This window comes from Morone saxatilis, unplaced genomic scaffold (genome assembly GCF_004916995.1).
Source record: "Morone saxatilis isolate NCDOM2014 unplaced genomic scaffold, NCSU_SB_2.0 Contig3, whole genome shotgun sequence".
Classification (NCBI taxonomy): domain Eukaryota; kingdom Metazoa; phylum Chordata; class Actinopteri; family Moronidae; genus Morone; species Morone saxatilis.
In genome coordinates, this window is record NW_023339873.1 from 17,749,079 (window position 1) to 17,766,923 (window position 17,845).

At 37.8% G+C, this 17,845-nt stretch overlaps 1 protein-coding gene across 1 annotated transcript in view; it reads right to left on the minus strand.

Annotated features, from left to right (window-relative positions):
* Positions 1-897: 897 nt before the first annotated feature.
* Positions 898-17,845, minus strand: part of sntg2 (syntrophin, gamma 2) — a gene marked incomplete in the record, with an annotated part of 68,976 nt that continues 52,028 nt past the window's right edge. Inside the window, 3 exon segments of the mRNA XM_035673379.1 lie at positions 898-2,087; positions 3,138-3,248; positions 3,812-3,904. Of these exon segments, the coding sequence (XP_035529272.1) occupies positions 1,959-2,087; positions 3,138-3,248; positions 3,812-3,904 (333 nt within the window).

A 17,845-nucleotide genomic window follows, 5' to 3' on the forward strand; every position in this document is an offset into this window, starting at 1 on the left:
TATATATAGTATATATATATAATACAGTACATAGTATGATATATATATTATAATCAGTACATGATATATATTATATATTAATAATATATATATATATATATATATAAACAGTATAATATATGTATATATATTTAGTATATATATATATATATATATATTATATAGTAATATATATATATCATATCACTACAGTACTATATAGTATATTATATATATACATACATATATATACATATATAACATTCACACACACACAGCACATATACGTAGTACATACATATATATAACCAATATGTCCTTGTCCGGTGCAGGTTTCGAGTTTTATGGGGGAAATTCGAGAATCGTGTAAAAGGAACATCACTACTTCAGAACATAGAATATGAGATTGCAATATTAGATTTTTGAAGTTGAATAAATTGGATTTGATTAGACAGAAGAGACATACAAAGCTGGTGGAATAATTTGTCCTCCCGGATTTTCCAGTAGCTAAACAACGGGAGGTGGTGCCACCATTTACGAGCTGTATTATTAATTCTGCAGTGATAATTACCTTTATTATTAAGTAGTGTATCTCCTACAAAAGGCTCTGCTACACTAAATGAAATGGAACCTTTAGTGTCATTGGTAACACCTGTTTACCCTACTATCTCATGTCAAAATGGCCGCTGTGGAAAAGGTCTGAAGTGTTACACTGCGGTCAGCTAATTTTATACCAAATAACACATGACTGAGACAAGCTCATCCAGAAAAATATGACAACCTCAAGTGAACAAAAGTCCTTTGTAAAAGGTTGCCAACTTATATTTAAGTCAAAAACGCTACAGAGATAAAGCTAAGCAGGAGATAAGCAGTTCCACTTTTAAAGTAGACATACAAACCCACAGGGAGCTCTGACATGTCTTTCGTGACAGGCAATTGTGCTTTATGAGCAGTTTATTGAAAACACAGCAAATATGCATTTTCACACGGAAACCGTTACATGAAGCAACTGAAGACATACAGCATTTCTGACTGTAATAGAACAGGAGTTGATAAAAAATAAGTCTTACTTAAGCGGATATGTCACATTTCAGTGCAGTGTCCTCATTGGCCTTTTGTGTTTATCAGATACAAAGGATAGACGCAATAACACAAACATCATACAATTTAATCAAAGCCAATAAAGTAACCATGCAGTAAATGCTGCTATTGTGGGGCTTATGTTTAATTTTCGTTGGACCATATCTGAGATGTGTTGATTCAGTTCAGTGGTTATTTGGAGGCTTATTAGACTATTATATTGTAAGGTGTTTGTGTCATCCACCTCCCATTTCACAGATATGACAAAAACACAAAGTAAACCAGAAGAACTGGGAACAGAGAAAGGTTACCTTTTCACTACTGTTCAACTGTGGATTTGAAAGAAAGAAAATCACTATCAAAGTTCTGCGGCAAATGTGAATTCCCCCATGACAGTAAGCCAGCATCAAATTCATGTTGTCATTTAAAATGAACTTACTCACTAGATGTAGGTACAGCATCATATCTCTTCATAGATACAGTATCTGCTGAGATTTTCTGCTAAACGCAGTGGCAGTTGCTATATTTGGCGATCCGTGTCATGTTGTCAAATGTTTGGCAGTTACACACCATATGGTAGCCCGGGTGTCGCCTTTCAATGTGACAGTAGACAAATAACCTCCGTTCAGAATCAGTGTCCATTATGTAGTGACAGAAAAAATATCAATGAAATGGAAGAACTGTGAATCCCTTTGGATTGTGTTTTTCTGTACTTGTGTAACTGAAATTATCTTCCTTCAACAGTTAATTCATACATTATCTACCTCTACAGTCTTTTACAAATATTTATTTTTCAGTAGTTCATACAAAAATAGCAAGAACAAGATATACTTAATTGGCTCTGTGCATAAAATACGGATTTGCCACAGGTTGTGCACATACTATGAGGGCGTGTCTTCTTAACTGTTCATGTAATTTCCAGGGAAGCTTTGACTGCACATAAAGAGAGGGTCCATGGAGGCCACTTTGGCAGCGATAAAAGAATGTATACAGTGAAGGACGGCTGTTAGATTAGCAAACTCTAGTTCCTGAAACACACAAGGCAAGGAGAGAGAGACGCATCAATCAGTATATCACGTTCTTAGTTGAATAAGAAATGTAACATTTGTCACCAGACATTCAGTTACAGTTTCACTGGTATCTGTAGCCATGTTTCCATTAAAGTATATTATGCACATTTTGAAGAATTGCATTACATAATGTAATGGCAAAATTTGAAAAAATGCAATCCGTGAAGACAAATTACTTTCGCTTGAGGTGGTTTTAGCCTTTTTTGAAAAGAGTTTATGCCCTTAATAGGAGATAGAAACTCTTTCTGAATAAGTTCTGGCAGAGTGAAAATTTAAAAGGTCCAGTGTGTAACATTTAGGAGGGTCTACTGGCAGAAATGGAATATTATATGTTTTGATTTGTATTATGTTTTCATTAGTGTATAATCACCAGAGTATAGCAATCGTTGTTTTGTTACCTTAGAATGGGCCGTTTCTATCTACATGCCATGGAGTCTGCCATGTTGAACAAGCATTGAACACTAGCCCTAGATAGGGGTGTTCATGATTTTCACAAATTGTGTGGCCACCATAGTTTCTCCTTCACTCTGAAGGATGAAACGAGGGAGCTGCAACTACACCACTAGATGCTATAAATCCTACACACCGGACCTTTAACTCGCATGACTGAGCTGTTTCCTCATCCCTTCCATGGCTTGATAATAAAGCCATGATCGCGCCACGCAGATTTGATGCAACCCTCCTCTAATAATACTGAAACAAACAGAAATGGCATATTTCCATCATGTTTTCAGGTTGTGGTTGAGGTTGAGGTTTGACTGTCTCTTTAATTATGTCATCTTGTATCTTCTTCTGATTTCTGACTTGAGAAATCCAACTCCTAATAATCGCATAAAGGTAGTGTATGGAAACAAGCATTTATTTTCATTAGCCAATTAACTCAAAATTTTGGTAAGATTTTTGATACACATGGATGGAAACACAGCTACACCAGTAATAACTGTGGAAAAATAACCCATAATAATTCATTGTGATGTAAAAAGTAAAATAAAAAAACTATTTCATTACCTTCATTTCTATTTGTTTGCTTTCAGCATTCTTGAAAAGGAGTTTTACCCTGGTTTTCCCATCATCTGAGGAGCCTTTAAGTTGCGAGAACTTATATCGCCACAGTACGGTCTACAAGGAAAGGGATTACAAATTCAGCAGCACAGGGATTTCAATAATGAGCACAACATTTAATTAGCATGCCTGACTACAGAGAGGCCTGCATGATCAAGACCTGAAATTTTTGGGCAATAGTACTTTGAGGAAATTTATAACTTATACCAAAAGAACATTAACACTTTGAAAATCGGTGCTGTACCATTCTTGCTGTGATAGTGAATTTAAAATGTATCCACTAAAAACGTAGCCATGTTGCCAAAATAATCTGAAAATGTAGCCTACTTTTAATAACAATAGCATACCATAATCTAAGATACATTATTCACCACCTTAGTCTGGGAAGTCCATTGTGCAACATTAGTGACATTTGAGAAGCTATTTTGTTTTGTTTGTGGTTATTTTAGAGTCATTTAAAATGAGTCTTCAAATACAATGGACTGCTAACTAAATAAGGACAAGTATGTAGTGTATCAATACATAAAATACAGATGTCAAACTGCAGTCCCATGAGCTATTAACAGAAGAACAGCAGAACCAAGACGTTGGCAACAATTATGAACTCAGTTATACTTCACCTTTGAAGGGCCTTCTGAGCAGGTGAAGCCTGATCCAAAATCTATGGTGAAGCACAGTACATTCCCCTGGCTGCTGCACATGTAGCTTTTGGACTGTTGAAAGAGAATTGATACATCAACATTTCTACTTTCAGGTAATATACTGCACAAATAGTACTGTGGTACATTTCTCTCCAACACCATCAAAAACATTAAGACCACAGAAGCACATATTACATGTTACTTGTTTAAGTAAGGCTGTATTGTATTTAGATAAATGATACCTTATTCCCCCCCCCCACTTGTGCCAGTAAATGCATCCTGCTATTAATGGTGGATTAATAAATAATTCTGAAATATTCATCATACATGTCAGTCTTAGCCCTTATTTACTTTCTTCTTCAAGAATACAGAATCGGTTTTTTTTCTCCCTGTAAACGTATTTATCGACACTTTAACCATCATACCAGGAAAGGCACAGAAGTGACCAATATTAGTAACCATTCTATTTAGATCTGTCAGTAAGCAAAGCCAGTGAGGCAGCACTCACACAGAGCCGCGAACTGGCACCCCAGAGCAGAACTGACCCATTATTAATGTTATTACCTGTGTTTGACATGTCAACATGTCCACTGTAAGAGAGGTCTGTCGGGAAGTTGAATTTTATGGGGTAATCCAGCTGTAACCACTCAGGGCTGACATATAAAGGTCTGGTCACACCTGTATTTGAAGTGGCAACATTTTTTCCGAGAAAGAAATCTTTTTTTCTTTAGAATTTGCGCAGTTGATGGATTGACAGCACTACAGTCCCAAATGGAAGACGCTATTGTAGCTTACAAACAGTGTTGCCTGATTCAGCTTTATATGACCTCTTCTGTCAGAGTATAAATTCTCCTCAAAACAGGCGTGTTTTGTCATTAGACGAGAGTTGACAGTCCAAATAAGTCTCCTGAACTTATTTCACCTTGAACAATCAAGCTTATTAAGTGGCAGTTAGTCAAGATGGCTAGCTGACGTTCGGCTCTTTTTTGTCACGGATGGCTTTCCCCCCTCTTCAATGACTCATTATTGAATGAAAAAATGTAAAATAACAAAATGCCATGGAGGACTAGACGGCACAGTAGAGTGAAAAGAGAAAGAAGCTCAGAGAGCTATTGTAACTGCAGTGTAAACATGTTCCTGGCTGGCTAGCATCTTAGCAGTTAGCTCGCCAGCTACAGTACTAACCAACTAGCCCTTTGAATAGTCCGTACCTCAACAGGTGGATGAATTAAGCTGTATTGCTAGTGTGACCGGGCCTTAGTGCAGACATTATGCAGAGAGAAACCAAAAAAAGCCCACTCCTGTCTGACCCCCAGATCCTTGACATCCATCACTTTCAAATGTGTCTCATCTAAATGACAAAAACAGGCGACAACACATACACTCCCACTAGCTGGCTGTGTTTTATTGTTTTGCGCTATTGGGCCAAGTCAATTTGTTATCTCACTGAGTGCTGCTGGAAACCTCAGTCAAATCCCTTGCATGCTTAAACATATTGGCCAGTAAAGTGCTGTCCTCTTGCCTCTTGTGTGAACAGTAATGAAGCATAATAAATAAGACAGTTTGGCACACATGAAGCTGGAAGGCAAGTTAAAGGATTTCTGGGTATTAATGTTTGAAATTTTTAATAGTAACCTCTTACTGGTGGATTCGTAACCCACCAACAAGTGTTATTTGACGTTTAAATGCAGATGACCCATTTGTAGAACGCAACCAGTGGGAACTAATAAACATTCACTGTTTCATCCAGCTCTCAGTGTTAGAGCAAGTAGCTGTACGTATGAAACATTATTGCATCATGAATCCTAACACTGACAGCTTGTGCTTGTCATTTAAAGGGTATTTTCAGCTCATAATATTTGTTTTTTTATAGCCACAATATTACTTTACCCATATACTGTTCATGTGGAGAGCTACTTGTTCAAGTGCCGGTCTGACACGTTAGGCTTGGAATATCTGATAACAAGAGCAAATCAGATTTTTTTTTTTTGTCCTGTATGAGCTGTTGGTAAAAGCAGCATCCTGTGCAGCTTCCTGATGATGTTAAGACACATGACAGAGGAAATCCATTTTGGAAGCCATAAATCTTTAACATTCATTTTGCTGGCGCAACACAAACAAGCATGTGTCTCGCCATTCTTTTCACAGGTCTTTTGAAAGCACTGATGTGTAAGCTTTCTACTCTCTGCGGAGCAATATCCCACTGAAGGCCTTTCTTGCCACATGACTTAATTTTGTGTTATGTCGTCCACTCAATTGGAATACCAAGGAATGTATTTTGATTTTCTATTTTGTGTTATATATTCCTTTTATTTCCTCCTCACTTGGAAACACAGCAGGGATGTGGTGATTTCAATTATAGAGTGCAGTGTGCAGTGAATATGGCATGGGACCGTACGGTCCTTTCACTGAAAGTCTTTTCTGCTCACAGACCTCAACCCCTTAGCGATGTCGTGAATTCAGCTGTGACGGGGATAAAAAAAAAAACAGTGGCAGGCCAGCCGCTAAGTTCTTCCTGTCACCACATGTAAGACTGTTGTGACATGGTGAGCAGTGACTTACATTTCACTAATTGGAAGGGATTTTTCTGTGGGAATTAGCAACATGAAATGTTTTTTTTAAGGAAATCTCCTTAGCCAAGTCTGACAGAAGTAAGGGCATGTGTGGGGAAATAATAAAACAGGTGTCAAAAAAAACCCTCACAAGTGTTGCACTGCACCTGTCTTTTCATAATTTAGAGTGTGAGTAAAAGGAGATAAAAGGTAAGGAGACAGTTGAAGTGGGAATCTTGGATGTAAGACTCACAGCTGCATCTTTTGAAATTGGTCACAAATTCACAAAAAGCAAGCTGCTGTATACGCATTGATGCAACTACCAGCATCGACTGTGAGAATGCAGCACAGAATTTAAGGAGTAACTCAACCCTGTTTCACCGAGCTCTCCTCGTTTCAAAATACAAATCTGTCACACGCATGCTCCATCACACCTGTAACCGCACCCGCCAGTGATGTCAAGGGGTACTGACCACACCCTGCATACATCAGCCGCTGGATGTCAGCCAGAGACATTCTGCTGGTGTTAAATTGCTCTTAGCGGTTGAGATGGCCTATTGTTGTCCATAAATACTTCTTTTGTTTGAAATAAATAATACAGGTGGAGTTGGTGTGAACTCAGCTCTATCAAATGTTTGCTGTGTGAAAGTGACCTCAGAGCATTAAAATGCCTTGCGTCTTGGAGATGTGAGCATTGTGTGACAGCTGCGTCGCTAAACTACTGCGGCTCTCACGGCTGTGGTGTCCAGAGTTAAAACAACACATAATATACAGTGTGTACACAACAGAGATCCAGAAACGCTAGAGAACTTTTAATTTGAAATGGAACCCAGAGGTGTTCAGTTGCTGTATATGTTGCTCGTATAATATTGATTTGACTATAAACAGATCCTTTTCACAGTCTATTTTTGCTGGTGTCCACTTGCCAATCTCCAGTCTTTAGTGAAGCGTTAACATGGGTGTCAAAATAAAAAGCAAGACATTCTGTGACGCACATTCACTGCTCACACTGGCAGTGTCCAAGCAGTTATTATAATGAACAAATATGTTTTTATTGTACCTCGTCAACAAAATGACAACTGTCAGCTATATTTAAATAAATGTAATTATTTTTAACTGCTTCATACAGTGTCAGTGACGTAAAAAACTTGGTCTCAGGATTCGGTCTGAAATACCACCGTATCAAACAGGTCCAGTTGGGTCCGGTCTAAAAGGTTCACCAGTACGGGCCAATTTAAGTCTCAGTTCTAGGCCTGTGCATAACTGGTCCTGGTCATTTGGCAGATTTGTCTTTGACTCTCCTTTCAGCCGTTTTTGGTCTCCTTTGACTCCGGAGTGAGGAGAGACTGACACGCTAATATGTGCTAATTTTTACACCAAAATTAGCACATATGTGGGTTTTGTTAAACATGGGTAAAAATAGGTGAGTGACTTCTTTCCAATTGGCATTTTTTTTTATATAATGTGACATGCGCTGGAAAAAAGGGTTAGTAAACAATAGAAAGCCGCATGGAGGCCAGTGATGTCACTGTTTTATTTTGTTGGACAGCAGCAAGATGGCAGCCCTACAAACGTGATAGACCATGACTTACTGAGTTACTGAGCGTTTCATCTTTGGTCATCGGGTGTTTCCCGATTGGCTGATGTTTATTCAAAATGAGCGAACCAGAACCATTTCTCAGTGTCGGTCAACAAGCAATTGTGATCCTCTGCTTATTTTTTTTGCCTTTATTGACAGCTGAAGATAGACAGGAAAGGGGTAGAGAGGAGACGACATGCAGCAAAGTGCTACAGGTTGGACTCAAACCCATGGCTGCTGCAGCAAGGACTCGGTACATGGTCTCTACCAGGTGAGCTACCAGGGCGCCCCATCTGCTATTTTTTCATTATACACAGAGCTGATCTTTATGATCATAAATTATGTGTTCCTGAATAACAGTGTCGTCACTTCTTCTACAAAAATGTTAAAGTCCCATTATGTAACTTTTTTACCTTAAAATTCCAGTTTTTAAAACTTTTTGATGCTGACTTGTAATAGGTCGAATGGTGCCTCTGTCATTCGCATATGCCTGTTCTTGCACTATGTAATTTTTGGCTTGAGTGAAACTGGATCATTTTATGAATGTTTTCTCATTTTCTCTCTGATGTCCTCCAGCAGCTCAGCCTCAACTCTATGATTTACAGAGTTTCCTGATTGGCAGAAAGCTTTACTAGCTGCTAAAGTAAGTTAACCGCTAAACTAAAATGTTGGTATATTTACACCGCTAGCTAAGGAGCTTTGGACTGCTGGGAGAAGGAAGTGCAGGCCCTGAGCGAGGGGGCACCATTGGGAATACAACAGTGACAGTGTTTCTAATAAATATAGTGGATGGGCAGATTTAGATATTCCCTGATGTGTAGAAAAAAACTGGAGGAATCAAAAAAGAACAGTAGGGGGAGGGACAGAAAAATCCAAAGGTTTGGCAAGCATGGGATGCATATTTCCTTATTTACCCGAATCATATTGTTTAATATATCATTTATATCACCACAGTGCCCAATCGGTTAACATGGGTACCGAAAAGGAAGCGGGCAGCGCTTTGGGGCACTTCCGCCTCCAAACAGCTCTCCGTGCGCCGAGAGGCATGGTAGGGCACACAGCTAAAGCACCCCGATGACTCACTCAACACAGAGTGAGTCATACAAAACCAGAGACATCCCACTGATAGAAAGGAATGAAAGTGCAGGGGGAGTTAATAGACAATTACAAACGTTATTAGAGTTCTCTTTCAAATCAAACATTTTGAGATACGAGTGGAAAGTACCGTTCTTGCAACTGCATAGTTTCCATCACTGCCAATCAGAGCTGGAGCCGATAAATACACGTGACTACTGCAGTCTCCCACTGAAGACAAAAGCCAAATGTTAGTGGGTCTTTTGTCCAATGTGAATGGGTTTAAAGCTCCATAGATATGAGGGTAACTGCAGCGATGGGTGATAATTCCCTGTTGGTTTGTCACTCCAACAATTTCCACATTACACATAGTCATTAGATCCATTGTCATTATGAAAATATTGATTAAAGCCACTTTAAATAAAAAGTTTTGTTAATCGGAAAAAGACTTAAGTAAGTTAATGATGAGGCCAAAAGAAAAAAAGGACTAAAAGAACTTAGACTTACAGTATTATCTGTTTATAAGTTGTCTGCAACATATTAATTGCTCTTACCAGAGGATACTACAAAATTGTAAGGGATGTGTATTTACCAACCAAGCTACTGGAAGACCTCAAAAGTGAAATATGACACAATTTGACCACTTGCTGTGAGGTAAGAGACCCCATCAATGCCATGTTGGGTTGCATCATCTCCAAAAAAAAGATAAAAAGGCAAAATGAGAGGGAAAATGCAGGCTGGACAATTTTGTCAGTTATACCCCCTACTTCTTTCCCATCAGCAATGTTTATGTAATACGCACATCTAGTCAATTTGAAGGTTATCCTAAGATGGACTCTGCTGAGTGCTCCTCAGAAGCCACAGGAGGCTGGCCTAATTGGCTGGAGAACATAGAATCACAAGAAAATTGAAATCCTTCATCACTTTCATTGGTTTCCCAAAATATGGTGTCCCACATTTGCATCATTAAAGACTGAAAAAATGCTACATTACCGTGTTTCATACTGTTAGATTTCAGACTCACAGGGGGGAAACTGCCCATTCAGACCTGACTTACTCTTTAAGTGACTTTACACTTCTTACTGAGTCCTTAAACTACTTTTATTATTGGTGTGGGACAATTATGAAGGTTACCTGTAGTCACAATGCACAAAACATTCAAATACATCTGAGTCAGATTATGGCACATATAAATTAAATAAGATTTAGAATATTATAAATAAATATAAATAATACAACAAATATTATTAAGTATGGCAGTAATTTGACATCGGATCACATTGTTTGAGAGGCGCGTCAGTGTGGTTGCTTAGACTGGATTTCAAACTGTCCTTAATGTCACTTGCAACTTCACAGTTGACACTGATGTCACATCCAGGCTGGATTCAGCCCCATTTGCTGGCTAAGAACTAACTGTGTGACTGCAGCATCAAACACCTCTGCATATTATCATTCCCCTTTGAAGCTACTGTTTTCTGTTGCAGCAGAGGAGTTCTGCATTGGGACTCAATAATGTTGCAGTAAAAGATAACATGTCCATTCCTTATCTACCTTGCAGCTTGTTTTTGCTTCTGCGACAGCAAGTGATGCAAATAGACGAACATTACCTAAACACAACAACCAGTCCAACCTGTTTATGACTGGATTTCTTCCTTTTTCTCAAGAGGTGATCCTTCATACATGATTCTTATCTTGGTGAGTGCTGAAACCTTTATCATCCTACTGTAGTGGTTCCATCTATCATGTAGCACAAGGTGCACAGAGGAGACAATTATTAAAGTTCAGCTTCTCAAGGATCCATTGCCAAGTTTACAATCTAATCTCAACATGGCACTACTATATATAAAATCTTTCACCAACAAATCTTCATTAACTTTATAATTAATGATAATAAACTAGACTGCATTATTTTATGGAAACTTGGCTAGCATCAGACAGTCAAGCACTCACCGCCCTCCAACTCCAACTTTGCACAAGCACATTCAAACTGAAATATAATTGTTCAGCATTCATTAAGACCTATGCATTGATTACCATGTATCTTATCCATTGTCCCGCTCCATGTAAGCTATAAGACTTAGATAATGAGCTAATGTTATCTTAAACTTGGGTAGCATCCACACGGTTTAAAAAATATGTATAACGTTACCATCTCTGCTCATTACCTCCGCCAAGGAGGTTGTGTTTTCAGTGCCGTTTGTCCGTAAGCAGGATTCCAGAAAAACTGCTGACGTAATTTTTCATGACACTCACACATGTAGTACCAGGCAAGAAAGAACCTATTCAGTTTTGGAGCAGATCAAAATCATGGGGTAGCCACACACATTTTTTTCCCCCTTTCATTAACATTGCAAGATAGGTCAATTGTAACACCAGTGTTATAATAATGTTTTTTTTTTCTCTTTAAACAGAGACTATATTGAAATGTAACAATCAGCATCAGCACAGTAGGCTGCGTACTTTCATTACTTCAAAGTGAATTCTAAGAAAAATATACTGTACATGTATATCCTGAACATAAAATATATGCTGAAGGCCTTCTGTGACTTTGTTGTAATTTCTTCAAACATTAACTGCAAATGGACTTATCAACAAAGCATTGTGAAATGGCTCACACATAAAATCAAAATGTAGGGCTCTAAAAAAAAGGGAATTTGCTTAGGGAAATTACAGCATGCAGTGCTAGAATAGTGCAGTACCCACAAAGCCCTGCATAAGGGAAATACATGCGCTCTGATTTTCTAACTGTGGCTGCTAAGTCAACACATGAATTAAATATTTTGTTCAGTGATTCTCCTTGTTATAATGGCAGTGTGCTGGTGGTCACAGGTGGAGTGTTTTAAGTCAACATTGTTTTCACTCATTCCAATCATGCACATGTGAATGTCTAGAGAGCGCAGGCACATTTGTTAATTAAATATTGATACTGCTGAGTTTGAGCAGTAATAGTTATGAACTGGGAAGTGATTTGTTCCACATACATGCTGAAGACTGGCCAACGTGAGGCCAACACATGTATTCCCATTATTACCCTCTCTTTTTAAGTCATTACAGTACATTTAGGATGTCTACATCTATGGCCATTACACTGGCTCTTCCTTAGTCCCATTTGGGATGTCTCAAATGTCTCATCCAGCGTAATGGCTTACGGTCCAAATGTTTACCTTTGAAAAGCTTAGTGGCTTTATGTGCTACTCAGAGATGGGGATGTTAACATAGATTGGCCAAACCACACATGTTGTCCTCATCCATCTAGCCCTTTGAAACATTTTAAAATAATTAAATCTCACAATGATATGAATTGTCCAGGTTACAGACCAAATAAATGGACACATAAGCTAATAATCTGATAAAGCAGCTAATTATGATGCTATGGCTTACACTGGAATGTAAATTATATTAACTTTCCTGGCATCCCTGTCATCTGTGATATTTTCTGTCAGGCTTGACATCTTTTACTCAGGTCCCAGTAAGAGAGTAAACTTATGTACACAAGTCCAGGAATTTAGAGACGCACTAGATTCCACCTATCCAGCATTATCCTCTTTAGATTACGTACACTTCCTGCCAATGCTATCTTTACTGCCTTCTGTGGATGGATGGACCCACTGCAACTATAGTTGGTGACAGATTGTAGAGGGTGTCATCTGTCACAAGGGGCAGCAATGGGACCATTCCACACTTGGGGCGGGGGAAACCTAGACAAGCTATATTAAAAGGTACCCTGTGAGTTTTTAACCATTAGTGGAATTATGGTGCAGTGTTTTTTATAAGTGAGTTATGGTATCGTGCAAGAAGCGTAGCAATGCACCAAGGGGCAGGGAAGACAGCTGCTAAGAAAACTGCTAGCAAGTAAACAAATGTAAATAATGCACAGTTTAAAATATTGAAAAACTTTCGACTTTGCAAATGTTTTATGAGGGATGCATTGAACATGCCTGTCAGACCTTGAGAATACACACAACGTGTTTTGGTAAAAAAAAATACTAGATAGATATAATAGAAGTTGAGGGCTTACTGCTTGGTTGAGAAAATGGAACTTCTGCTTAAATTCCTCACCTCCAATAAAGAGCAATGTACAGCTGGCCCATTCATTAGGAAGTACACGCTTCTGTCTTCCAAACAATGCATGAGACAGTACTGAACAGAGCTGGGTCTTTTATACTTAATGATTTTACTGATCGGGGGAATTTCTACTGTACCGTTTGGTGGTAATCAAACTTGTATGAAACTGCATAACTTTACACATTTGTTATGGTCATCAAACAATTTGACCACTGGTGGAAAAAATCCTAACCCTCACCAGAATGGGCAAAAAAGTCTGCCAACCTTAACCCTACAGCAGACAGCAAAGGCAACTCTAGTGGTAGAGATACTAGTAATTTCATATATGCTTTAAGTTTCTCTTGTAAACTAATAAAAATGTCATTCTGTATATAAAACATACAGGCCGCCTCTACATTTAAGCTGTTTAGGATTAGCATGTGCAGAATTAACTGGAAAATGTAATGAGTCCGGTAGAATTAGGATTCTAAACTCTCAGTGACCACATGAGCCCTCCGAACATAAAGGGATTATACATGGTTCCTAAAACTTTTGGATTGATGGTTTCTGCTACAGAGCCAGTGTCCCGTGCCAGAGTCAGCCACGCTGCTTGCTGGTATAATACTTACATATACTATATTCCAAAGGACAACTGGTGAAATAGGAAGCAATTTAATTATATCTGGTTCCCATGTTGACCCGGAAAGGATTTCAGTCTGCTAGTGATTCAAATATCTTCTGACAGGTGTTCTGCTTTGTAATATTTATAAATGTCCCTACTTAAGGGTCCCGAGCACCAAAGCCCTCAGGCTTCATTGCATTTTTAGCCTTTATCTTTGGTTGGCCGCACTTGAGGGGTGAAAGGGTGGGAATAGGGTAAAATTATAAAAGGCACCGCTGGCCATTTCATGAAGAGTCTAAGCTGACATGTGGCATACTTTCTCAATTCCTGAATACAATGCATGATCATGGCATGTGGAAGCCTTAAAAGAAGAACAAGAGTTCTCAGTTTAATGCTGCACAGATGGAGAAAGAAATAGCAAAGAATCTGCTGGTGAGTTTGTTGTAAATACTTGTGACTGATATCTGACAATTCTGTGTCACTGTACAGCAATATTGTTCAAATAAATCTGCTCTGCATTCAGTGTGATAAACTTCATATTAAAGTAAAGTGTTTTTTCTCAAGGCCGTTTTTTCTTCAGCTTTTTCTTTGGAAAAATAACAACTGGCCTTGTTAAAAATGTTCTATATATTCTTTGGTGCAAGGAATGTTTTCTTGACTGCTTCGGTGAAATATGTTTTTCTATAATATTTGCTTTAATATTTTCTGGTTCAGTGCAGTTCATAACAGCTGTGGCAGGAAAGTCTGGATGGACTGTAGGGTGTATACCTAAATACATGTTGGTGCTGTTCACTATTGGATTTAAATAATTTATTGTTTCATCACTTTAACTTCATTCAATAGTGCAGAAAATGTAAAATGTCTGACAGGCAGAGATGAGGAAGAGAAAATAGGAAGCAGGAAATAAATAAAAACATGAAGACTTGTAGTTCTGTTGTGGAATATTAAGCTTCAACATATTTTCTTTTAAATTTCAGTACCTGTATACTCTCTATTATAGCCACCCTTCCTTCCTTTATTTACAGATGTGTTTATTTTTGTATTATTCATATTAAAATTATTATTTGTATTATCTTGGTTGTAATATTAGTTTGTGCTTCTTGTTATGTGCAGAGTAGTCTCTTGTCCTGTCTGGTATCTTATTTGTTCTTTGTTTAATATAAAGAAAATTATTTGTAGGGATGGAAAGATAGAATTAGTGTATAATCATCTCATGTGCACATTCACAAACTTAAAGCTATAATATTTGTGGGAGCAGATTGCTCTCTGACCATATATTTAACTAAACATCTTGATTAGTCCATAAGGTTGTGTTGATGTTTAGGATGTTTCTGTATACATTATTAGTGGAGCTGGCAATTGTTGAATTGTCATTTAGGATTGGATATTTACACAAATAAACATAAACTGGCATAAATATGTAAAATAAGTGTTTTTGTAAATGTAATTTGACCATTGTAACAGTGTAAGGAGGAAGAAACTGGATTGTTGATGAAATAATACAAGTTGACTGTCAATTGACATGTCACTCAGTAGCCATCTAAATAACCATGTTACGAGGTGGTGCTACAGCCTGGGCCCTATCTCAGCTAACCTGGTAATTAGATGGCTACAAATGAGATGACTCTATAGTGTTGAAGGTTAATTCAAAGAATTAAAAAACGTGTGTTTGTATTTGTGGCGTAATAATTGGTTGTGTTCAGAACATTGTCTTTTTACTATAATGACTGCAGTTTTAATATTTTCAGATTACTGTTACAGGACTTAGACTTACTTAAATATGTTTTTATTAACCATAATCCTTTTTTACTTTACTGGCTGACAGTGTTCTGCTGTGTTCAGTTGGAATAATCTGACAAACATACTGACATTCACATCTTCAACTCCAAAGAGTTCTTCACATCTTCAACTCTAAAGAGTTCTTCACATCTTCAACTCCAAAGAGTTCTTCACATGCTTGAATTATTCGATATGTCCTCATATCTAAACGACTGAATAGGTCGATTTCCAACGACTGTTGACCATTGGAGAGTGCCAGTGTCAGGCATACAATTGTGAAATGGTTGCATGTTGGTTAGGTTTAGGCATCAAAACTACGTGGTTAGGTTTAGAAAAGTACGTTAGTGTCCCGTGTGAACCCAAGTCCACATTTCATACATGATATAAGTTCATTATCTAAGTTAACTTACCTATGTAAGTTAAAATACACCAGACACAAACAGCAGTCTCCTGGATGAAAGTTTGGGTGTGTCTGAGCCACCCATCCATTTTCTTTTTCCAAAAGAAAATAAAGAAATCGTCAAAACATCTGTATGTATGAATGTCAAAATTAACCATAAACAAGCTCCAGCAGATATTTTTTCCTCATCTTAGGCACAATTGATTGCATTAGTGCGATTTAATATTTAATACTTCAGGCTATGAACGCTGGATTCCCTGCTGTGTGTTAACATATTGTACCCCCTGAATTAATAATGCCTGGTAAGTCATAATGGAGACTATATTCTACTTGTTCCTATTGCTAGGAGGTATTTCCCAGCTGTATTCACAGAAATAGTATGCACTGAAAGTAGCATCAGAGTATTTGAGGGAGCTGACTCATGACAATAAAAATAAATAATGACACATTACACACAGGTATCAAACAATCATAAGTTGGACGCGGGCTTATTAAACTCAACTGGCACTGTAGGAGAATACTGGACAGTAAATGGAAGCATAGTGAAGTAAATCATGAAAATTTAAACACAATTGAACAATGAAGAAGGCAAAACCTTGAAAAACAAGGTCTCTCTTAAATTTATCCAATGAGTATTCATGTTTGAGCCTCTTGACAGACATGAGACAGCTGCCTCTGAGAATTTGTGAACAATGCATTCTACACAAGAGTTGATCGCCTTCCCACTTTAAACATATTCGCTTAAGAGGCAATTTAATGGCTCATTGATGTGAGGACTAATACTTTAGGTTTCTTGAGCTAAATACATAAAGTAAGTAACAATAACATTTATGGAAAACAGCGTGCTACCTAGCTTTCAATTTTAAATTCAATTAATTTCCTAATAAGAAAAATTTAAAAACAGCACAGAACCTATAATGTGTCAACAGAAAAGACTTTTCCTCACGTGCAATCACTTCTCACTGATGAAGCATTAAATTGCTAGGGACAGGACTGATTAAAAAATGTATACATATATAATTATTTTTACATATGCAACATAAGTTACCTTTGGGTAATTGTCTCGTTTTATATGGTCGTTTAATGTTTTCAATCATATAAACTGAGTTTAGAATGTTAACCATTTTGAAAAATAGAGGATTTCTGTTGTAGCCCAAAGAGTCCGACAGACATTTAAATAATTAGTACTCTTACTCAAATTATGTTGCTATTGATAACTGTTTTTTGATAGATTTGGTCAACTTATTGTGACATAATGGATTTATGGAACATATAAGGCTAAAGGGTGACACATTGGCAGCATCACAGAGCCTTGCATCAATTGACGGCCATAACACAAATTGGGCATGACATATAGATTGCAGATGAAGTCAAGTTACAGAGTCGAGAACAGTTTTTACAAGTTTTCCTGAATACATATCTGTACTCAAAAAAACACACAGCAGGTGATAAGAGCCTGAAACTAACAGTCTGCATCTCTGTCTTAATATCAGAAAGATCTGCCTTTTTCTCAGTGCTACACACACACACACCACACAACACACAACACACACACAGGAATGCTCTGGTAGACAGACCATCCATCTAAAGACGCATTCAGTGCAACATAAATATGATTCTGCTGCTTTATCAGGCGATCCATCATGTTTTAGTATTTGGCCCACATCCACGATAGTAGTAGCCTACAGTGGATCAGGGTTTACTACTGAATGAAGCCACTTTAAATATGAAGTTCAGCTCGCACCAGGCACTGGTTAGCCAGCATCACACACTAACAGACACACTCTCTATACATCTGCCTTGCATCAGTATTAAATCCAAAAGTAAGCTAGAAAAATCTCCCAAAAATGGTTGAAAAATCGGTTGTGAAATGTTCTATATTTTACTATAAAATAACCATCCAGAGCACAGGCATGACCTGCAGGTGTTTCTGCACCAGTCCAGGCGTGTGTGTGTGTGTGTG